This window comes from Equus caballus, chromosome 15, assembly GCF_041296265.1.
Source record: "Equus caballus isolate H_3958 breed thoroughbred chromosome 15, TB-T2T, whole genome shotgun sequence".
Lineage (NCBI taxonomy): Eukaryota > Metazoa > Chordata > Mammalia > Perissodactyla > Equidae > Equus > Equus caballus.
This window is the reverse complement of record NC_091698.1, coordinates 26,102,574-26,128,359: the sequence shown is the minus strand read 5'-3', so window position 1 is coordinate 26,128,359 and position 25,786 is coordinate 26,102,574. Positions and strand designations below refer to the sequence as shown.

General features: G+C 35.3%; 1 protein-coding gene across 7 annotated transcripts in view; it reads right to left on the bottom strand.

The window, feature by feature from the left end:
* Window positions 1-25,786, bottom strand: part of MGAT4A (alpha-1,3-mannosyl-glycoprotein 4-beta-N-acetylglucosaminyltransferase A) — a 150,914-nt gene that overhangs the window by 11,067 nt on the left and 114,061 nt on the right. For all 7 annotated transcript variants that reach the window (XM_070236127.1, XM_070236126.1, XM_070236125.1 and 4 more), the window contains 9 exons: window positions 20,803-20,849; window positions 18,640-18,753; window positions 17,104-17,179; window positions 10,456-10,570; window positions 9,290-9,420; window positions 6,493-6,600; window positions 6,180-6,373; window positions 2,976-3,054; window positions 2,215-2,281 (listed from right to left, as the gene is read on the bottom strand). In XM_070236127.1, the coding sequence (XP_070092228.1) occupies window positions 2,215-2,281; window positions 2,976-3,054; window positions 6,180-6,373; window positions 6,493-6,600; window positions 9,290-9,420; window positions 10,456-10,570; window positions 17,104-17,179; window positions 18,640-18,753; window positions 20,803-20,849 (931 nt within the window). The remainder of the gene's footprint in view (window positions 1-2,214; window positions 2,282-2,975; window positions 3,055-6,179; window positions 6,374-6,492; window positions 6,601-9,289; window positions 9,421-10,455; window positions 10,571-17,103; window positions 17,180-18,639; window positions 18,754-20,802; window positions 20,850-25,786) is intronic.

The window sequence follows — 25,786 nt, the reverse complement described above, 5'->3', positions numbered from 1 at the left end:
TAGAAGAAGAACAAACAAGCCCAAAGTCAGGAGAAGGAGGGAAATAATAAAAATTAGAGCAGAAATAAATGAAATTGAAACAAAAAAGACAGTAGAAAGGATCAATGAAACAAAGAGCTGGTTCTTTGAGAAAATAAACAAAATTGACAAACCCTTAGCCAGGTTCACTAAGAAAAAAAGAGAAAAGACTCAAATAAATAAAATCAGAAATGAAAGAGGAGAAATTACAATGGTTACCACAGAAATACAAAGGATTATAAGAGAATACTATAAAAACTATATGCCAACAAATTGGACAATGTAGAAGAAATGGATAAATTCTTAGACTTCTACAGCTGCCCAAAACAGAATCAAGAAGAAACAGAATCTGAATAGACCAATCATGAATAAAGAGATTGAAACAGTAATCAAAAACCTCCCCAAAAATAAAAGTCCAGGACCAGATGGCTTCTCTGGAGAATTCTACCAAACATTCAAAGAAGATTTAATACCTATCGTTCTCAAACTATTCCAGAAAATTGAGGAAGATGGAGCACTTACTAACACATTCAACAAGGCCAACATCACCCTGATACCAAAACCCAACAAAGACAACACAAAGAAGGAAAATTACAGGCCTATATCACTGATGAACATAGATGCAAAAATCCTCAACAAAATATTGGCAAACCAAATACAGCAACACATTAAAAAGATCATACACCATGATCCAGGGACACAGGGATGGTTCAATATCTGCAAGTCAATCAACGTGATACACCACATTAACAAAATGAGGAACAAAAGCCACATGATCATCTCAATAGATGCAGAGAAAGCATTTGACAAGATGTGACATTCATTTATGATAAAAACTCTCAATAAAATAGGTATAGAAGGAAAGTACCTTAACATAACAAAGGCCATATATGACAAACCCACAGCCAACATCACACTCAATGGGGAAAAACTGAAAGCCATCCCTCTGAGAACAGGAACAACACAAGGATGCCCACTCTCATCATTCTTTTTTTGTTTGTTTTTTTTGAGGAAGATTAGCCCTGAGCTAACTACTGCCAATCCTCCTCTTTTTTTTTTTTAAAGATTTTATTTTTTCCTTTTTCTCCCCAAAGTCCCCCGGTACGTAGTTGTATATTCTTCGTTGTGAGTCCTTCTAGTTGTGGCATGTGGGACGCTGCCTCAGCGTGGTTTGATGAGCAGTGTCATGTCCACGCCCAGGATTCGAACCAACGAAACACTGGGCTGCCTGCAGTGGAGTGCGCGAACTCAACCGCTCGGCCATGGGGCCAGCCCCATCAATCCTCCTCTTTTTTCTGAGGAAGACAAGACTGGCCCTGAGCTAACATCCAGGCCCATCTTCCTGTACTTTACACATGGGACACCTACCACAGCATGGCTTTTGCCGAGCGGTGCCATGTCCACACCCGGGATCTGAACCGGCAAATCCCAGGCTGCTGAGAAGCAGAACATGTGAACTTAACTGCTGTGCCACCAGGCCGGCCCCTAATATCTGCATTTTAGAAAGGTAGTGGAGTGCTCTGTGGAAAGCCAACGAGAGGACACAGGTAGAGCAGTCTTTCTTTAGCTCAGAAACAGAGGCAGGGGCCTGTGGCATGGTGGCAGATAGGGTGACTATACATACAGAAACAACAGACATATTTCATGCTAATGGATAGTAGAGTGGGGGGTGTTCAGGGTGTCTCCCAAGGTTAGGCTTTAGGCAACTAAATGAATAGTGACAGCAACAACTGTGGTGACCAAAAAGAAAAGTCTGTATTACAGATGCTCAGAGTAGATGGCTTCCTGGCCTCCAGGTGGCTATGTCCATGGGCTCTCAATACAGATCTCAAGCTCAGGAGGGAGAGAGGGGCTAAAGGCACAGACTCTGGCATATGGATGTTGCTGAGACCAGTTGCTAAAGTTACCCAGTGAGAGACTGCAGAAGGCAGCTAAAGGCAGATTATCTCTCAGTGAATATCAACAATGGAATGGGAGATGGATAATGAAAGAGGAACCAGTAGATGAACCTTCAATCTGAAATCCTAGTTGGGTCAAGATAATAAAAGTACGTACTAAAACACAAGAACAAACAAACTTGGAGTACGTCAGTAACGGTAATCCTAAAGCTACTTAACACCTGAAAGAATTCAAAATTACTTTAGGCGTAAGTCCAGAAAAGTAAAGGATATTTTACTGGTTTAAAGTAGGTATTACCTATTCTGAAATAACCATCTTCTAATCGTTTGTCTTTGGTTTCTTTGCTTATTTCCAAACCTTCACTCTAAAATAGAACAAAAATATTAATTTTAAAAATAATTACTTCTATTTAAATCAAAGCTAAGTTGTTAATATGTTTAATAAACATAAAAGTGATATTTGTGGCCAAGCTATCTCTAAAAAGAGAAAATGTCATCTCAGTCTTGAACCTTAAAGGCTTATCAATACAAATGTTCTTTTTTTAAGCATCATCTCAATCTGTATATAATATATTGATGAGCAGAAAACTTAAATTTTAATTAATTTTACATTTAAATCAATTTAATAGAACACTATTTTCTATTAAAAATATACAGAAGTAAAGAACTGTGAGTTAACTTCAAAGAAATCTAAGCATTCCTTAGAGAGCAATAAATTAATTTTGTGTATTAATCAACAGGTATTAAAAACACACGGTATTTGGGGGCTCAAAATACAAACAGCAGGTAAACATTAAAGTAAAATAAGATTCATTTATTTTCCTAGTACAAACTTCTAGGTTATTTTCCAACAGGAAACAAAATGAAGGCTCTTTCTATGAATAAGGCAAATGGGACAATATACTAGGTGTTCCATATTTCAAAAAATAATTAATATTACTCACCACTGAGGTCCTGCAATCATGAGAATTTTCTTTCACCTCATAAACAAGAACAGCCTCAAATCAAGTCTGCTGGCATTAGTTCTTAAGGAAAAGTAAGGGGAAAAAATAGTCATACCTTAAAAGGCAAAACTTCCACAGTTGTGTTTAGCAGGATATCTCCTGGATGTTCTTGGTTGCCACTATGGAACAAATAACTAAAAAGACACACATAAAAATAAAAGTATGAGTCAGAATAGACTTCACGAAGATTCAGGAAGATGGCCCTACCTCAAGGTAAGCTTTCTAAACAAGACTTCAGCTACAAAGCAGACAACATGAGAAGTTGCAGTAACTGCACATTATGTATTCTGAGTAGTTTGTGGGAACTTAAAAACTTAGGGGGTGCAGCCCTTAGGCGATGTGTTAATTTCTGCTGTCAGAAGGGGCATGTTTGGTGCTTAATATAATTATGCACTTACCAGATAAAAAAGTGATGAGTTTTACGTTGCTGTTTACACTGCTTTAAATATATAATCCTCTTAACAAGAATAATCACAATTGTAGCAGCTATATATTACTACTGTATCTTGCATCAGAGAAAATTCTCACCAGGATAGCCACAAGTCATGGCAAGTTCAAAGACTAGTTTTATTCAATACAATTTTAGTATTAGTAGAATGAATGTAAATTAATCGATTCCAAATATCTGAATAATTCCATTCATCAATATTAACAAATATTTGAATAATGGTGATTATGTGATATACTGTGATAAATCTAAAATACTCTGGGTATGGGTATGATGGTCTCGTACTCTGAAAACTAGTGTGTAAGTTACACAGGGGAGGGTGGAGACTAGATAGAGCATACAAAGTATATCTAAATCTAAACCTAAAACGTAAGTTTACTTAAGTTAAATGGTTAAAAGTTTATGCTTAGGAGTCAAAAAGAGCTGGATCCAAATCTTAGGTCTCTCATTTACTAGAATTTTCATCATTAGCAAGTTACATTAACTTTTGGAGCCTGAGTTTCTCTATACAATGTAGATATTGCCATCTACCTCACACAGCCGAATCAAGGAGTTTGGGAACTGACAAAAAAGTACCTTGCGTATTAATACTCAGCAAGTAACACTTACAGTATGATTATAATATAGTTATAGTATGGTATTTGTGGGAAAAAATCACCTGAGATGAGGAGTTGGTTTTCAAATGTTACACAGGTCAGCGGACCCTAATAAGAAGCTCCTTCTAAGCTATGCCAAAAATTACTTCCAGCATTTTAAGATGAGAGACACACTTATTTTTAAGGCTTCTTTGACTTGGAATGCTGCTACATACAACCATGAGGTATTCAATATCTCAGTTATAGATGCAAAAATACGGGACAGGGGAAGCCACTTTTAAGAAAAGAGCCCATGTTATGATATAATCTGGGATTTAGATTGATTCAGAGCTGTTCACTATGTGATTCCTTGGTGAAAAACTCAATACCACCTAAGAAGTTTAACATTAGAAGAAGTAAACAACGGCACAGTCATATGGGATACTGTGCAGCCATTAAAATTTTTATGAATCATTTAAGATAGAGTATAAAGGAAAATATAAGATACAAAATTACATACAGACCATGATCTCAAAGCAGAAAGTACATAGAATTATCAAGAAAAAAATGTGCCAATATGGTCACAATGGTGTCTTTGGAGTTGTCATTTTTTTTCCCTCGTTCTTCATACTCTTAAATTTTTGTATACTGAACACATATCATGCTATAGAGTCAGAAGATATTTTTCCTAACTCTCCATTTCTGTATTGATAAATACAACTTCTGCTTTTTCCCCTCTCAGCAAATAAGCTATTGTGGAAATCCAAAACTGATTCCTTTTCTCAGTCCTGGGAAGGGTGGGTCTATCCATGAACTCAAATATACTATGTTTTTGAACTGTGTTTTACTAGAAATGAGCCCTCAGTAGGGGCACATAAATATTACTTTATAGAGGTTTATTGTAAATGTATTTGTCGTCAAAAAATTTCATCTCCAATATATGAGTTCTTTAGCAGATTCTTTGATGGAATTATTTTCATTTACTAAAAATAAACCAACAGATATACTTTAAGGCTATTCTTGTTTATGACATGAAAGAAAACCATTGTTTCTAATTCTATGATGATTTTGTGAGTTTGTGGTGAGGAAGATTGTCCCTGAGCTAATATCTGTGCCAATCTTCCTCCACTTTTTGTATATGGGGACAACACCACAGCATGGCTTGATGAGCGGTGTGTAGGTCTGCGCCCAGAATCCGAACGTGTGAACACCAGGCCACCAAAGGGGAGTGCGCGAACTTAACCACTATGCCACCAGACTGGCCCACTATGATGATTCTTTAAGTATGGTAAACAATACCTCAAAGTGCAAGTTATTACTATATAGTATAAAAGCGAACATTAAATAACAATAAAAATATTATATACTCATAAATGTGCAAAATATTACTCAATAGTATTTTTCTATGTTTCCCAGTGATGTTCCCACTGCTTAAAACATTTTTACACTTAAATTCCTCTTTAGAATCAGTTTAGAGTCACAAAACAAAATTAATAACATCACGTTATAACTATACATTATTTCTGACTACCTTAAACAGAATTATTCCAAATGATTTTTGGCGGATTCTAAAAACCAATGGCCCTCACACAAGAACACATAACGTAACATGCCACAGGCTAGAAAATTCTATTTTATTCTAGGGATTACATTTAAGTATGCCACAGACAGTATGGGGAACAAACCCAAAACTGAGGAAAAGTTGAAGGAATCATGATTGTTAAATGAAAAACGGGGAGAAAAAGTCCTAAATGTTAAAATGAATATAAATTCTCAAAAACATAAAAGGATTGTAAATTCCTCCATGGTGTACTAAAAATTATCCAGCATTTGCAAAGCCATTGACCACAAATAGTCATAGTCTGTGAAATTTATCATATCAACCAAAGTGCTGGGTAACCAAATAGCTCTCAGTCAAATCTTAAGGGATATTCTAGAAAAGGAAACGAAAACTAACTTGAGATTTTGAGGGAGAGTTCTATATAAAAGTATTTAAAAAACTATACTAAATATATGTTCAGAAATACCAGTAGAATTTATCAAACAGCTAAACACTGACATTATATCTGAAAACAACACACCCATTTTATTACTGAGTTGCAGGAAATGTAATTTATAACCCAACATTTGGGACCTCTGTCTCCTTGTATCTATTACACACAAAAAAATTCCATCTTAAATCACATTATGAAATAAGCAGTCTGAATTGTAAGACCAAATATATTTCAATACCAACCTTTCTACATTGACCGGCTTATCAAATTTAAACAAGATATAGTCCCCAGCTACTGGAGTTACAGCCCAGAAGAAATCCTCCCCCATGTAAGTCTTCTCCAGTGTGTGTCCTTGGTAGACCTTCAGAGAAGTAGACACCTCTGCAGGTGGGTTTACGTGGATTTTAAGAAGTAACGGTTTCATGTAATCTTTATCCTAGGAGGAAAGACAAATGCTATTAAACAACATTTAGCTTACTCATAGTGAAGAAGAAGAGCAATGATTATACACTAAAAAACAAATTGTATGTGCATGAGAAAAATAAAATCACCAACCGTGAGTTTCTGAATTTTTCCTGTTAGTGAAGAATGCAGACCAACATGCTGGAAAAGGGAAGGCCTGAAGCGAATTCGCAGATTTGCTTTCTGTCTATCACAATGTTTCTAAATATTTAAAAAAAAATCATGTTAGTATTACATTATAAAGTGAAATCTCATCCTCATCTGAAAAAATGAGAAGACTATTGACAAGAAAACACTTCATCTCATAATTCCAAGTCACGTTTTTTTGGGAGCCCTCTTTGAGGCATTAATAGATTTGCTATGTACTTGATAAAGAAACATGATGTGAAAATTAAAAATAACCACATCTAAGGGAAGAGTTAAGAATTTAATTTCAATCCTCTTTCAAGATACATCAATATTGATTTGACTTTTAATACTAAAATGCACAAACTATAAACTAGAAGCTTGGTTCAAATATACAAAATATCTTTAATCGGGTAATACAATAAAGAATTTGTAAATAAGAAAAGGCACATTTTGTTGCATGAAAGCAATTTGAAAATGTGAGGCCATAACTTGATTACAAGCAAGTAAATGATATTAAATGTTCCACAGACAAATCTATCTCAGCACGGTTAAGGGACACCTATGTTTCAACTCAAAGTGGCCCATGGCCCAGACTTCAGATGACAACCTCTCCTCACACTTGATCAGTGTGTGAAGCCACAGCGCCAGGAGGGCTCTCAATGTGCGTTAGTGCTTCACGACGGTCATGAGTATTTTGTCATGCTTTCACAAACCCTTTTCATTTTCAATGATTTTTAGACGTTTTGAGCTAAGAACATATTGAAAAAGACATATTTATGACATTTCCACTTTGAAAGACCTCTAATAATTTACTGGGTGATAAAATGCCTAATTTTTCTCAAGAGGTTTTGCCTAACTAACATTATTACTAACACTAGAATAGAGATGAAACAGTATATTTTATTTATACGAATTCAACTAGTCAAGTGTAAGGAGAGGGAGAGGAAAGGGAAGGGAGGGAGACCAAAGGGGAAGAGCAAAGCGTGGGGAGAGGGAAAGTGGAGGAGAGAGAGGGCAAGAAGAAAAGAACAGTGCCTGAGATGGAGTCCATCACCCAATAGGCAATGGACACACTGGGGCCTGAAGAGTCAAAACAGGTCCAGAGCCTTTGGGAGAATGTACGAATGCTTTGAGGGATTCCCCAGACACTGTCAAAGACATGCTGTTCTGGAGGCCAGCACGTCTGTGGTGACAGCTCCCTCGACATCCTAGTGGAAGCAACCGAAGAATTATGTGCCACAGAAAAACATGGCCTGAGGAAGAGTGAAAGAACAGATAACACTGTCCAAAGGTTTATGTACTAAAAGATACGTATGATGTAAAGAGTTTTCATTTTTACTAGAGAGATTTTCACCTCACAGGCTCATTTTAGAACCTAACCATATATTAGACAAAACTGCACAGGACAATTAAATGCAAGTATATTGTAAGAGTGAAAAGATGACATTTTTTGTTTCCTACAATAAAAATTCCTGTAAATCACAAAGAAAATACGGGTAAGGGCTTATTACATCATAAAAATGAGTGGTTCAAATCAATTTATATGTTCAATCATTGTTGGAAAGTAGATACTCTGCTATTTCGCTATATTCCAGGTTTTGGTCTAAAAAAGTGGTTATTTTTTTAAAAAACAAAGAGAACGCAATGATAGCTTACAGACACCAGAAGACAGTGTCCTAAAAACTAACTGGCAAGTAGGATGATCAAACTATTCTAGAGAATATAAAGTCACAAAGTCAAATTAAATGTTTATTGGGCCAGCCCCATGGCATAGTGGTTAAGTTAGGCATGCACCACTTCAGCAGCCTGGGTTCATGGGTTGGGATCCCAGGTGCAGACCTACACCACTCATGAGCCATGCTGTGGTGGCTACCCACATAGAAAAGTGGAGGAGGACTGGTACAGATGTTAGCTCAGGGCTATTCTTCCTCAGAAAAAAAATTTAAATGTTTGTTTGTTAGAATGAATGTTGTCAACCCTATAATAACATACACTCATAATAAATATTTCCTTGTTATTACATGTCAAAATTTACATTCATTTTTAAGAATGTGTACATTCATATTTTATTTACGCTTACCCCAAATAAATAAAAATTTACTTTTCTTTTCAGAGGTATAATTCAAATTGGACAAGGAAAACACAGCTAATTACGTTTTACAATAAGATTTCTAGGGAAATAACTTGATATTTGAATAATCAAAGCAAAAATCATCATTTACTTACTTGCCACCATCATCCCAAAGGTCAGCATATTAGTATGAACATTGGTTTCTTGCAAGTAACACACTGAAAGGTACTTTTTTGACTTGCCACTGTTTTCGTATAAAATATTACTTCTATTTTATTCCCTATTTCCAGATGTGTTGGGAACTGATATTGTCCCCAAAGTATTTGAAAAAAGAAAGCTGACACAGAATATGAAGAAAACTGAAACAACACCCCACACAGGATATGATCAACATCTAGAGCCAACAGGAAGGACATACCAGAGCCTGAAGACACTATAAACATTTATCAGCAATTTAAAGAAAAGTGGGCTTCACTCATTTACAGGATTTTCCTCTGCTATTTAAAAGTCTCTCTAGCGTAGGAGTTTTGTCAGTTCACGAAAGAAGGCCAGCACTTGAAATGTTAAGTGAAACACTGTTTTCTTTCAGCTAGCTATTTAATTGTTCCTTTACAAAATCTGGCTCCCTTAAGTCACTTTCACAAAATATAGAAAAGAAGCTTCTTCTACCTTCATAAGAAATTAACTTACTGCATCTTTTTCCGGGTTGCAGACTTTCACCCAGAGAATATGGTCCAAGAGCCAATCAATGGGTTTCTCCTTATAGAACATAAATATGAACTCTACAATCAGAGTGAGGTCTGGTGCTTGAAACATTTTACCTGAAAAGATATCCCCAGTCAATAGCTGTAATAAAGAAACCAAGCAACAAATGGCTTAAATAAGAGAAATCTATACAACAAATACATTAAAGCTGTGCTTCCGATCATAAATCATTGTGAATAATCCCCACTTGTCTTACCAAAACCAAAGAAACCTGCATTAGCTAAACACTCCAAGTTGTCACCTGGGTATAAAAGGAAGTACTGAACTCCTGACTTTCTCTGTTACAAAATCTATCCGACAATTACTGGCTCAAGGGAGTCAGGAAGCAGGCAGAGATTTTTCCTTTATGCTTATTAAGATTCTTCCCATAAAAAAAGAAACTTAAGAGGTGTAGGTAAAAATTTTTAACTAAATCAATTAATGCAAAAAACAAGGACTCCTAATTCTGTCTTCACTGAAACCTTCACAAGTAAAGATGTTTTTTGACTATTAAATTAAGTTTTGAGACAAATGATCAACAAGGTCAAAGGTCCAGCCTCTAATACTTAAAGTTTTAAAGTACCACAGGAAGTGAAATGTTATCCTCTGGGTGTTTCTTAAAACCTGTAAATTCCCTTCAGTTCTTCAACTTTAAACATATTCTCTTTAATTGGATAATTTAGGAATTTTAGTGAAAAAAACTTGTAAAATGAGCACCCTGACTAGTCACTGAAAGCAACATATGAATACCAATTACTGAACAAGAACCTCACGGACTACATCAAATACCAGGAATTCATATTAGAAAACTGCTAGTGTTGCATTCTTTTCAAAAGAACCTCAACCTTGCAAAAGCACTGGGCTATACAGGAGGCACTGGGGGCGCCAGACAAGAACTCTAGAGGAAGCATTACAATCTCTGAGGTCTCCAAACACTACTTGGGATTGACTTTCATCATTTCATACATGGAAGTTTACCTAAGTTAAACTTCCTCAAAAGCACTCCATTTCTAGAGAAAAAAAGACAAATTTAAGGTAAAAAAACAATTAGTTTAAGACTCCAAGAGTCACAGTTATTTCTGAAAAGCAGAGAAATCTGACACTTTCCTTACCAATGAAGCCCAGCTGGGAGAACTCTAGTATCATCCATTCCTCAGAAGAAAGTTGAAGTGCAAAATTTTTTATAGTGTTAAAGTAATTCTGTTTGACAATAATATCGTCTTCAAGCTAAAGGAAGTTGAACAATCATATTAATAACTCAGAAAGAGAAGGACACATTCAAACAGAAGGACATTCTTTATTGTGGAAAAACCGAAGTACACTTTTATAATGAAAATCAAGAAAACAATGGTCAACAATGATGAAAATATAAAAAAAATGTATTAAAAGAAAATGAGGAAAATAAAATGGAAGATGCACATAGCAAGTCAACTAACCCACTCCCTCACTGTGGGAAATAACAATACCACTCCACGAATTACCCCTTTTGGTCCTTTCATAGTGCCCAACATGATTTTACACCATCTTTTTTATTCTTCAAAGGAAAAGAATTTCTGTTGGCCTTTTAAATTTGTTTTGCTTTTTGCATAATACATGTACCAAGTCAAAAAGAAAGTCAAAGAAAAAGCTAGCAGCTTTCCTTCTCTGCACTCCACCCTGCTAGCTGAGGTCACCAATGTTAAAAGCTGGGTGTGCATCCATTTGACACCTTCTGTATGGACAAACAGCACATACAGGCCCATACATACTTACGGTTCCCATCTACATTTACATTTTTATTAAAAAAGGATCATATTATGAAACTGGCTTTTTTCTCTTAATATATCATGAATATCCTTCCATGGTAATAAGGATATATTTAAATCACATGATCTTTTTAGTAGATGCATACTGTGCCACGGTATTGATGGATAACAATTCACTCAACTCTTCCCTGCTCATAGGCAGACATTCAGGTTGTTTCTCATTTTTTGTCAAAGCAAACAAATGCTGCAATAAATACGCTTATACTTACACAATTAGTGTTTTTCATTTCTGTAGGATAGATTCCTAAAAGTTCCCTTTTTATAATTTATAAGATATCTTCAAAATACTTAAGATGCTGTGGCAATTCACAGAGTGCCAGTTAACCCCATGTGCTCTGCCAGCACCATGTGTTATCTACCCTCAGAATTTTTACCAGCTCCATGGGGAGTTGACAGAGATCAGGGATCAGGAGTGTCTACAAAGACTTCCTCCACAGAATGTCCTTTCATAAAATTTTAAAGTCACAAGATGATTTTAATATCCTAAGAAACTTTTCCTCTTCTTAATTTCATGTTATCATTTCCAGTTACCCACTAAGTAATTTTCACTTATTTTAGTATTTAGATCTTTCACATCTTTAAGTCCCATACGTTTTCTTCTTCCCATCTGTGAAGAAACAGTAGTACTTGGAAAGATATGACACTGAATCACCAAATATTTATTGAGCTTCTATTATGTTCCAGACACTAGACTAAACACTGGGAATATTTCAGTGAACAAAAAGACATGTTTTATGCCCTCAGAGCTTTTAGGGAAGCTGAAGGGAAAACTAGACAAAGCATAGCGCTACACTGGCACCCACCCTTGCTTTCTGAAAGAGATGCCCATGCTCAAACCTAAACACTTCCTGTATATACCCAAAGGAAAGATGACCCCTATTATCAGGCAATTCCACGTTTTTCCAATAAGTAAGTTTAAAAACAAGTTTTGGACTAATTTAAAAATACAGAGATGTAGATGAAATAGTCAAATGTTTACTTAAAATTTAGTACACTAATTTTGGTTATCACACATAAATTCACATTTTTTATATTAAACTAGAAAAATTACTTTGTTCCACTCTCACATCTCATCCAACAACTTCACTTGTTAAAAAACTTTTTATTTTAAGATAATTATAGATTCATATGCAGCTCTAAGAAATAATAGAGAGATTCCCAAACACCCTTCACCCAGTTTACCCCAGTATAACATTCTCCCATCTAACTACAGTACAATATCAAAATCAGCAAACTGACTTTGATACAATTCATCGACCTTATTCAAATTTCACCAAGTTCTACATGTATTCAGTGGTGTGTGTTTACGTGTATTTGGTTCCGTGCAATTTTACCTGTGTAGATTTGTGTGACTACCACTACAGTTAGAAGACAGAACAGTTCCATCACAAGGATTCTCAAGCTACCCTTTGTATCCACAGCCACCTCTCTCTCTTTCACTCCCTTCCTAGCCTCTGGTAACCAATAGTCTGTTCTCTAACTCTATACAGTCATGCGTCACATAACGATGGTGATACTCCTAAGAAATGTGTCATTAGGCAACTTTGTCGTTGTGCGAACATCATAGCGTCCTTAGATGAATCTAGATGGTATAGACTACTACACACCTAGGTTATATGGTATTAATCTTATGGGACCTCCATTGTATATGTGGTTCATTGTTGACCAAAACATCATTATGTGGTACATGAGTAATTTTGTCATTTCAAGAATGCTATATAAATGGAATCATACAGTATGTAACTTTTTAAGACTGGCTTTTTAAACTTGGCATAATACTCCTAAGATCCAAGATGTTTGTTTCTTTTCATTATTAGTATTCCATGGTATGGATGTACCACAGTTTGTTTAACCATTCGCCTCCTTAAGAACGTTTAGGTTGCTTCCAGATTTTGGCAATTACGAATAAAGCTGCCATGAACCTTCATGTACAGGTATTTTAGTGAATATACATGCTTCTCTGCCACCAGTGTTTCGTTATGGCAAGAGAGACTCTTTGAAAAATCTAACCCATATCTCATTAGTGATCGCTAGTTTACAGAGGAAAGCTAAAAAACAAGATGTACAATATTGTTTTTACAGTATGCAAATGTAGAATCAGAAAGAGGTGGAATGTTATATTTACATTTTTGCTTAAATTTTTTAAAAGTATAAGGAGAAACCAAAAACTAATGGTGGTCACCCATGGGGGAGAGAAGAAACACAGTAAAGGGGACAGGCCTAAAAGTGAGACTTCTGTGAATGTATCTTGTTTTACACAAGTTCTTTTTTTCTTCTTCTCCCCAAAGCCCCCAGTTGCAATATCCTAGTTGCAGGTACTTCTAGTTTCTCTATGTGGGATGCTGCCTCAGCATGTCTTGATGAGCAATGCTAAGTCCACACTCAGGATCCATACCCGCAAAACCCTGGGCCGCTGAAGTGGAGCACATGAACTTAACCACTTGGCCATAGCGCTGGCCCCTACATAAGTTTTGGTTTTGGAATGTTATGTTTTTTACAAGTAAAAAGGGAAAAAAAATCCTAAAAACTGAATACAAACTGAAACAATGAACCTAGTTTCATATCAAGTTGACAGCATGGTAACACCATATAAAGAATCTCTAGAAGTGACTTTCAAACAGAATTTTGACTATATAGTCACAACAGGCTATAATCTAAGAGGAAAAAAAGGACAAAGAAAATTTAAACTGCATTCAGTAGTCTAACTGTTAGTAGTGATCTTGGTATTGTTATTTTGAAACTATTGTAGTCTATATTATAGAATAAAAGAAATATGTCATTAGGATAATTTTATTGAAAACCAAGAGAAAAGAAATACATGTATAAATTCAAAAAAGTTAAATAAAAACCCTATAATCTTACATTACAACTGGGAATATCAATATAAACTTGTGATTTTTTTTTTCTCTGAAAAGTAAAATCTCTTTTCCTTGCTGAAAAGCCTAGAAGCAAGGACACCAAAATAGCAATAGCAATCTCAAGCACTCAGATTGTGTCCTAAATAGCATATGCTTCCAAAAGGCACAGGATCTTTACAGAAATGGCTGATTCTAGATCTGGAATAAGAAATACGCAAGATGTGTCAGTCAGCAAAGAAGTGATCAAAGATTACTGGACTTATATGTAAAGAACATAAGAGCCAGTTTGAAGAGATTCCCACTGGCTTATGATGTACCAATGTAAGCATCAACATAAATAATGATTGCAAAGATTGAGGCAAATCAAATATATCTTAAAAATCCATGAGTTCATAACGATACTTTAAAAATGGCCACAACTGGAGATTGCTAGGGTTCCAAATTTAACAACTGATGAAGAGAAAATCAAACATTTATCATGCCTTTCCTCTGTGAGCTATTTTTCAAGGTAACCAAGTAGTTAAGGAGGGAAAGTTCTCTATAGAAGAATTCAGCTTATAAGAACATTAGAAATTACAGAATTAGAAAATTACCACTTGGCAACCTCTAGAGAAATAATTGGTCTGGGGGTAAATATTCAATGGATCCTGAAATCATAGGAGGAATGGCTGCTGGGGAGGTTTACAAAGGAGAGATGAAGCTGACACCACTAAATCCACTGATTAATCTCAGCATCAGTAAAAGTGGGACAACCAGACATACAGCGCCTCATTATGTGATACAGGAAGAATTACTCAGTACCACCCATGAAATGCCTGAATCATCGAACAGTTTTCCAGAAGACACTGTTTTCAATTCCAAGTTATTTGTGATACAGCACTTTATGAAATTGTGTATGATGCTGTCACTGGAAACTTCATTCCAAGCCATAAGCATAGCACTAGGACAAGTGGCATTTTCTTCTTCCCTTGTTTATGTCTCTGATGACCAGAGTCAGCCCTGGCTCTACTGCCTTTTTAAAGGTACTCTTCAGAAGTCTTGGGTAATACACCCCCAACATAGGCAACACATTCCTAGGACAATCATAAAATCTAGGTTAAAATCCTTTGCTTCCTAACCCCTCACTATGATTTTCCCCAAATTTCCCAGGTGATTTCTATCCTTCACAAACACTCAAAACTAGCATTAAACTGAAGACTTTCCAGGCAAATATGTTTTTCCCACCAATACTTTATAAATCATAATAAACTCACTGAGAGAATTCTATATGAGATTATGTAAAGACTTGAATGTGAAGCAACTCCCTCTTTTTGAGGCATAATTTTTTGGCAAATAGGGTAATTTTAATAATGTTCACTGAATTCATCCTTGAAACAGCTAAGAAGTTGGAAACAATCTAAACGACCAACAATAAAGTCATTATGATACGTGAATACTCTGAATCACGTCAAGAAGTGAGTAAAAATTGTACCAATCTATAATTACTGGCATATAAAGGTGTCTACACTATGTTAAGTGACATCAAAACAGGCTATATGACAGTACGTACAAAATGTTCTTGTAAAAAATGGTTGCATTAAATGAGTTAAGATGTGTAAAGCATAAATTGTAAAGAATAATGCCTGACACATGGTAAGCATGCAATAACTGTTAGTTCATAGCTGCTTCTGTTGTTATAATATCTTATATACTGACCCTGCTTGGGGAAAGTTCTCCTTAACATCCTCTCCTTCTTAACCCCATCTTTCCTTAATTTCCTAAATATTTACTTTTCCTATACTCCACCAAAAAGCTTTGAGGTTCCATTAATTCTTTCCTTGGAGGGAAATTTAAAACAAATTTTAAAAGTGATACAACTATACTTTTAAATTCTCTCTATAAAGTTCTTGATCATAATGTAAATAGTTATATATGGGCCCTAGAACAAAGAGCAAGATTCAACTATACTAATATTTGGGATATGTTAAAATAAAATGTTTTGAAATTATTATGATGAAATTAAAATAAGACTTTAAGGTATTTATAGGAAATGTACCATCCAAATCTAGGATATTGTGTTTTTATATGCACAACTGTTGTTTACTGTTACAGTGTTATATTCTGACCCTATATCATTCACATTTCCCATCCTGTGAACCAAGGAAGGGCTCGTGCACACCTGAATGCAGCTGGCCCCAGGTAAAATGTCAAAGGAGACAAAGTCTCTCCTTAATAGGTCTGCCTTCCTACATGATGCCAGGCTTTTTTCCTTCTTTCCTCCCCGCCTCAAGCCCTGCCAGCAGCTGCCCAACCATTTCCTTTCTGATTTGGGGACCCAGAGCCTCTTCTTGCCACTCTCATCAAAACATCCTCTCAGGAAAAGATCTAATAAACCTTTTATACTGAAAAAAATAACCGACAGGCTTACTGTGCTATACCTCTCAGGAGTATCCGCATTTTGAACAAGGGATAAAGAACTTTGGTTAAAGAAATGAAATTCCAATTGTGAAATTCAAGCTTACATCATTAATGAAAATGAGATTTGGAAGAAACAAGAGCTTCCTAAAATTATTGAAGTTGTTGCCTATCTGACTACCTGACTAACTTAAAATCTGTATCATTAAAGACTTATTTTTTGAGCCATGCTGCTAAAAGTTGGACTATTAGAATGAAATGTCAGTTTTACTATCTTCAGTATAAATGTAAATGTATGGTGGCATACAACAAACAAGCCTACCATAAGACCACTAAAAACTTATATGGAAATCCTTCTGTAAAATTTGCCAAATAATTAAATCTTAAGGTTCTTTTTAACCGAGGAGAGAGGGGGATGAGAGAGAAGATGGAGGGATGGGAGAAAAGGAAGGAGGAGATGAGTGCCCTGTCCAATGTCACACCACTAAGTGGAGAGCCCGAGTTTGTGCTAACCCAGAGGATGGAAGAGCAGAGACCATGTTTCCAATGATTATGACAGACTCTTCTCCTTTCTGATACACTGTTATGTCACAGATCTCAGACGGTTTATGCTTTCAAAACTTCCTATTTTACTGAAAATATACCATTGATATTACTTTTTCTTTAAAAACATGAAAAACATTAAATGAAAAACCACACTTACCTGAAGGTAATATACGCCCTTTTCTTGAGCATACATCATTAGAAAACAATAATCTAGGTTTTGCTTTGTTCTCCATCTGAAATAAAAATTTTCAAAAATAAGTCAGGAATCAGACTCAAATTTAACAAAATAAGATAAGATGTATAATATTTTATAATATATATTATATATATGTTATATATACACAATATATATTTTATACATACATGATGTATATGTATGATATATATACAGATATATGATATAGATAGATACACATACATGATATACCCACCTAAGAGAGAATGAAAGAGAATTCACTTTTCTCTAATGAAGCCTTTATCAAAATGTATTCCCTCAAAACACTAATCCTCAAGACGTCCTGAAGGAAAAAGAAGTCTAAGGTCAAGTAAGTTTGGGAAGCACATATATTCCTTTCTGGTTACATATTAGTATATTAGAGGCACTGAAATATCCAGCAGTAAACATATTTGTTGAAAAAAGTTTTTAATCTAATATTTACCAAACTTCCTTGACCACAGGCCCTTTTTTCAGTAACATCTTAATGGAACTAGGGCTTCGAAAATTACACTTTGGGGAATCACTGCTCTGGTGCTTAGGACTATGTTTTGCATACAGGCAGAGATTAACAAATATGTACTAAATGCTTAAAAACCCCAAATATCATATTAAAATTGACAATATTAAGTCCTTTCAGCAAATTCTTGGTAGCCTACAGAAACACACTGACAGTTTATCATAGGGATAAACTGGCAACTGATGTTGAACAAGAGAAGTGGTTCCAAAAGCCAGGTTAAAAAAACAATAAAATCGAAGCTTTGAATCATACTAAGTAAACTTCTCCAGAATATACCTCACAACCTGTTCTGAATTTAATGAGATTATCTAGAATTTTTTACCAAATTCAACCCAAAACATTTTTTAAATAAAAACATATTTATTGAGACGCAATTAACGAACTGTGTGAACATATCTGTCTCTGGGACAAATTAACAACTCAAGAAATACAATAAATCTCTTCCCCAAATACTATTTTTTTCCTCTTTTCCGGTTATAGAAAATCCAAAACTAATGCCAATATCTCTTAAATTATTTTGTTTTTAATAACAACACAATGAAAGTTAAGCCCTCTAATTTTAGAGATCCAGAGATGAATAAATCCAATTGACTAATTACACTACTGCAATATAATTTTGCAGAACAGTATTACTGTTTTTATTACTTTTATTGAACCAATTCTCATTTATGTTGCATGCAGACATCAGATTTCTATCTGGACTAAGTTTTGTGTTATACTGAATATACTCTTAAGAAAAGTTCTAACATCAGAGAGCAGCACAGTTACAAAAGTTGTTAAGTTTACCAAATTCAACCTGTCATCTGAGACTCCGTAAAATTTCCAATAAAATAACCAAAAGTTGTTAGCTCTCACTAATTAGCTCAATCCTGAAATGTATTAACCTTCGATAAACAAGAACTACATTTATTATCTATTACACTTACAAGGGTGGGGGATTTTAAACAACACAACCTCACCTTACTCTTTCTTTAGAGTCTCCAAACGTCTCCTTTAAGTTTGTCAGGTCAGGGTAATAGCTCTCAGGAGGTGATATTACTTCCACCAAGCCAGAACTGATTTCTTTAGAAAACCTATCATGAGAAAGGTTAGCTGAGTTATTTAAGTTCTGTGGGACTTTATTTATCTTAATGCTCAACTTACTGTGTTTAACATAATACACATCAGTAAGATATACTTTTATGGTCACAGTGTGTTCAGTAAGGTAGCTCATCACTGATTTTATTTGTCAGAAAATACAGGTTTTTCCAATAGCACAAGGTTTCTTTAAAAATAATGCCTAAAAAACAGTGTAAAATGGCACTATCCTTCGAGTAGCATAGAAATCCCAGGCCAACAGTAGGTATTACATTCCCAAATAGTATCAGAATTTTAAAAAATCAAATCAAGGGGTCACAGAAAATAGAGACATGAAGAAAAACAAACTAATACATGTGTGTGTACCTATATACATATATTCATGCAAAAGTCAAAGTTCTTCAATTTTCAGGAAGGTTTATTTGTAGGTTACAGACTATATGTCATTGTAAACTGGTGTTTCTCAACTGGGCGTGACCCTTTCACCTGAGGGTACACTGAACAGTGTCTGGAGACGTCTGACCGTCATAACTGGGGGCAGTGCCACTGACATCTAGTGGGCACACACCAGGGATGCTGCGTACACAGCCTACAAGCATAGGACAGTCCTCACAATAAAGAGTTATCTAGCACAAAATGTCACTAGTGCCAAGGTTCAGACACTCTGTTCTAAAGTTGTTTCAATCAGTCTTTACTGACTCAAATGTAATTTCTTTCACATTTGCATTCTCCCTTATTTCCTTTTTGCAAATCTCCACAAGGTGTTCGTGCGACAACCTGCCTTCACACAAACGCTCTTAGCGATGCACTGCACTTTCTTCTGGGCTTGCTTTTCCTGCACACTGAGGAAAAGGGAATCGGAGAATTACTGCATCAGCCCCACAGGCCTGCCCACGCAGGAGCGACAATGATTGCCCTGTTCCTATATTTAAGAAGTCTATGCTAAACAGTGCTTATAGAAAAGGCTGCCAAGAAATTGAGCACTTGAAGGAAAATCTAACAAATGCACAATTTAACCCTGAACTATGCATATATTTTTAAAATCCTTGTTTTAGCTTTCTTGCCATCCTCCTCATGGCTGGGAATCTTTTTTTTCCTTTTTGGTGAGGACGATTGTCCCTGAGCTAATATCTGTTGCCAATCTTCCTCTCCCCCCCACCCCCTAAAAGCCCCAGTACATAGTTGTACAGCCTAGTTGTAAGTCTTTCTAGTTCTTCTATGTGGGATGCTGCGACAGCATGGCTTGACGAGTGGTGTGTAGGTCGCCCCAGGATCTGAACCAGCGAACCTTGGGCCACCGAAGTGGAGCACACGAACTTGACCACTCAGCCATGCGGCTGGCCCCCTTGTTTTAGCTTTTTGATAGACAAAGATAGAGCCACATTATTTTAAATCCAGACTCGGCAAATAATTGTTATTTCTCTTTTAGTTTTCTTTGTAAGGAGAAGATATATCTTTTGGGGGCAAAAACAGATACAATTCAATGAAGAAACCCATATCAAGACTAATTTTTATGACATCACTATTAAAACTATGAAGGCAATATTAACTAATGCTACCCGAAACTTACTAAGCTTTCCATCTGTTACCTACAATGTGCCTTGCTCAGAGTAAATTGTTACACAATCTTTGCAGAATAGAATAAAAGATTTAAACATAGTTTAGCCTTGAGGTTTGAAAGTGCTATGCAACTATCTGCCCTGACAGCAGAAATTTTTTTTCTTGGTAAACAGAGAGTGAAGGATTTAAGTAATCTCATATGTCTCTCTATATCCACTGTCTCCAGGATTAAACACTGTTATGTGATGGTGCTACCTACATATGACATTCAAGTCTTTTCTTAATGAAATACACAAATTTATCCCATCAGATAACTGGATATATATGCACTCACTTTATGACAATGTAAAAGACCAATGATAGATGGCCCTATCTGTGAACTCCACAGAGAAATGAACTATAAAAGAAGGCATTTTCTTTTGGCAAAAAGCCAAAAGACAATAGTAACTAAAATATTTTCATTTCCATAATTAAGAAGAACTTACTCTTTCTCCAGGTTGGCTACAACACTGTGTACATAATCAGTATCTGTCTGGGAAATAAAAAAAACATTGTATCTACATTCATGCTTTTATATTTTTATTTAATTTTTAATACTGAACTCAAAATTAAATACATGATTAAAACATTCACTGAAAACATCACATTAAATTTTGAGACAATTTATGGGATGTACATTTCTGTATTTTTGCTGTACTAATATATATCATTGAGTACTTACTAAGGCAATAAGCAGATTTGCAAGTTTTTATTATTTTCAGTTGTCTATGTTCAATTCAATAGAAAAACTTGAGCACAAAAACTATTTCTACTTCCTCTGAAACATCCAAACTCTAATTCATGAATAAATAACAGATACAGAATGCCACAGGGAAAGATTTTTCCACTTGGAATCATATAACCTAGGTTCAAGATTTGCCTCTGTAGCTACTGGCCTGTACAATCTAAAATAGGTCACTGCTCTGAGACTCAGTTTCCTATCCTATTTTTTTAAACAAGGTGGGAAAAAATAATACCTCAGAGCCTATGGCATTAAATGACAAAACCATGTAATAAAAAGCTCTGTTATTATTCTATATTATTATTATTAGGCTGATAATGAGAACCCATGTCCAGAGCATTTTAACCACAGTTAGAAATAAACGTTGATCAGACCTCTGTACTTTTAAATTACACACGAGTGAAGATCAAATACTCCCTTTCAATTTTAAATACAATGACAGTTTATATCAAAATGCTCAATTGTTAAATGGAATCAATGATACATCAAATACGATCCATATTATAAAGACTGCCAAAACACTTAATACTTGAGGAAAACAAAGATAAAAAAGATAAAGCTTAAGCAAAATAAGTCAGAGGGAGGAAGTCAAATGCTGTATGATCTCACTCATAAGTAGAAGATAAAAATAATGACAAACAGTCACACAGAGACAGAGATTGGATTGGTGGTTACCAGAGGGGAAGAGAGGTGGGAAGAGGGCGAAAGGGGTGATTAGGCACATATGTGGTGATGGGCTGTAATTAGTCTTTGAGTGGTAAACATGATGTAATTTACATAGGAATCGAAATATAATAACGTACACCTGAAATTTATATGTTATAAATCAATGTTACCACAATTTAAAAAAAGATAAAGCTTAAAAGCTGAGAAGATAAAACTTAACCCCAAAATTACAGAACTATTGAATTAGAAAAGTTGTTTTATAAGAGGTTTTCTGGAAAAGTATTTTAACTTTATGTTAACTGAAAGTAATTTCTACTTTTATTATTAAATTTAAAAGGCTTAGGAGTGAGACACCTTATTAAGACCACATCCTTCAAACTCTTAACAAAGAACCATGGAGATACAACTGGCACACAGCTCAAAACCCTCTACTTCCCCTACATAAACCCAAACGTTAGTGATCTCTTTCTGAATAAATTGCTATCCACAAGTTTAACCAATGAGTATCTTACCACTCACCAGGCTACAGTTTTGGAGAATATGATCAAGCCAGGTTTATATTATATAAACTTCAATGAGTTTAGCAACAACCTGAAACTCAATTTGATAAACATTTATTGAGGGCTAGCGATGTGCCTATCCAAGGAAACAGGAATAGAAAGATGACCAAGACCAGCTCCCTATCCCCAGAAGGCTGTCCAAGAGGGGGGCCAGGAAGAAGCAGCTTATGTGAACGTAGATTACATAATCTGTAATAAAATTTATAAAACACAAGTGATCCATATCTAATACCACATATAATTCTTATGTTAAATGCTAACTGACATGACTAGCAAAGGATTCGCTTAAATGACTGGAATTGGTGTCACTCATACAACAGAATCAATCCTTTCTGGTATCTGCTAAGGGGATTGTTCTGGGACTCCTCTGAAGAAAGTTAAACGTGTAAAACTGGCCTTTCACAATCTTTGAGATTTCAAGCGTAATCTTTCAGTACTTGACAGAATGGGAAAACAGAAAATGAGTAAGGATAGAGAAGACTTGAACAATGTTATCAACTCAACGATATAAAGTCATAAGAGGTTATTTAGAAGGTAACCATCAGTGGGGGTGGCTACCATCTTTATTTTTATGGCCTCTTTCCAGAGACTACCTATGGGCTGTCTGGCTAATTCAACCTCTCTGTCTCATCAGGACTCGTCCAGGACAGCAGTGTGATCTAAGCTTTCCTGCTCAGCATCCCATTGATCATGTGTTCCCAATTTGTACATATATACTATATTTACAAATTACATGTGTATTATTGATAGCATATTATACACCCTAAAATAGATCAAAAGTAGAAAATTTTACAGTATCATATACTTCAGCGTATTATCTTAAACACACCCCATGTGTGGGCAGAGACAAAGCTCTAACATACCGATTAACTTACAATATTCCTTTTTAGTGTTTTATTTTTGTAGATTTGAATAGAAATACATATCAGATTTAGGCTTAAATGTCAAGTCTTCAGAGAGACTTTCTCTGACTATCCTATTTAAAAAGTCACCTCTGGGGGCCAGCCCTGGTGGCCTAGTGCTTAAGTTCAGTGTGCTCTGCTCCAGCGGCCCAGGGTCAGTCCTCAGGTGTGGACCTACACTGCTGGTTGGTGGCCATGCTGTGGTGGCAGCCCACATACAAAACAGAGGAAGATTTGCCACAGACGTTAGCTCAGTGCGCATCTTCCTTGGAGGGGAGGAGGGGGAGTCATCGCTGTTTTTCTTTTTTATTGCATACTATTTTCATAGCACTTACTAAATATTCAGTTATTTATATCTATATTTTATATTCACTATTTTGGTTTTTTATGGACTGCATTTTACATTAGTTTTAAATTTCACAAGGGAGAGATCTTGTCTATTTTATTTATTAATCTATACTCAGAGCTTGACAATATGGACATTATATATATATATATATCTCCCAGCTTATGGTGTAGGCACCAAGTAAATATTTGTGGAATGAAATGACTAGAAAGAAGACAGGAAATGTACGTATAAGAGATATTTTTTAAAACCAATGTTTAACTTCCTTCAAGTTATTTAAAATTTAGTCCTTTTAATTTTATGTTCTCTTTTGATCTGGTGCTTAAAATTCCTTCTTTTCATCTGGGTAACTGTTTTACAGCAGCCTCAAGTCTCTGACATTTGCAACATTTATCTTTCATAGGAGTTTGCCTCTAACTTTCTGCTTTACTCTTTGGACCATTAGAAATAAATTTCTATAATCTATTTTAAAAAGTATTTTTTCGCTGAGATTTCTTTCACATATTTTGTCTTTGCAGTATTACAGAACACAAAAGAATATTCAAAAGTGACATGTTATTTCATGTGTTGACTGATTTTAATTAAACATTTCCCTGAAATCAACTAACTTTGTTGCAGTTTCCTGACTGCCATGACATTTCACAAAGATGTATTTCTTTTCAAATGGGACGTCAGAAATCATTAATTTATAATAACAAGATTGGAATTTACTATTATCATTTCAATTAATTTATACACTACTGGTAAAACTGATTCTTAAGTATACATGTGGATGAATTGTTTATGTGTATATGGGTATATGTTGGTAAATTGTTTCAATATTAGTGGCTTATTTGAACCCACTTTTATGCTTCTTAAACTTTCCTTATATATGCCTAAGAGAAGCTACATGACTTTGTACTCTCACAGTTCCGTATGCACAATGTGAAATGCTTAATTTTTACATTTAACTTTTTTCTCTCTCTTAGTTTGTGTGTGATTCACATAACATACAATTCACCTATCTAAAGTCAGAGTTGTGCAGCCATCATCTCATTCAATTTTAGATCACTTTCATCACTCCCAAAAGAAACTCTGCACCCCTTAGCCATCAGCCGTTAATACGTCTTTGCCCCCAGCCCTAGGCAACCGCTAATCTACTTTCTGTCTCTATAGAATTTTATATTCTGGACATTTTATATAACTGCAAACATATAATATGTGGTCCTTTGCGACTGGCTTCTTTCACTGAGCATAATGTCTTCAAGGTTCATCTATGTTGCAGTATGTATCAATAATATCTCTTAGTTTTAATATAAAAATATTTAATTTTACTTAACCATGACGAACACTCGATTCTCTGGGGAAAAAATGCTCTTTCTTCTTCTGCTATGTATGCTCACTTTCCTTCCCACCTATCCCAAGCACACCGTTCACACACCCCTAGAATATACATACCCCAGTTTTAGATTCACAGACACATTCTCAGAATGGGACGATATTACCTTTTAAAAAGTCTCCACATGCCTTTAAAAAAGATTTCAGGAAAAAGTCCTCTCATAACTTAAAGCAAGCAAGCCCCAAGATCTCAGAGACTGCCTGACTTAATTGCCAACATTCAAGAGTTGGGGAGAGGCAGGTAGAGGCCATAGGTCTAATAAACCACTCTGATTAACCATCCCCTGGCAAACCCATACTCCCTTTCCTATTTACTCTGATTTATTCTCCACAGTACTCACTACCATCTAACATATTACATATTTGTTTTTTATCTGTCTTTCTCTATAATGTAAGTTTCATGGGCAGAAGTTTTATTTTATTCAAGGATATGCCTAGCACTTACCACTGTTTCAGTAAAATTTGTTCAATTATAAGGAAATTTTACAGGATATTGTATATATACAATTTCTTCCCAATTGGTATTTGTATGATTTATAACCAATGTATAAGTAAACATCTAAAATCTAGCTGCTAAAAAATTACAGATGAAAAATACTACTGATGCACCAATACAGTAATCTGTGATTTAAAATCAAGAATAGAAATAACTATCAACTAGACAGATAATCAGCAAGTCTATAGAAGACTTGAACACCACTATCAACCAATCAGGCCTAACAGGCATCTACAAAACACGACTCTCGACAACAGCAGAATGCACACTTTTTAAGCACACAGAGAACTTTGTCCAGGATAGACCATATGCTAGTCCAGGAACAAGTATTGATAAATTTA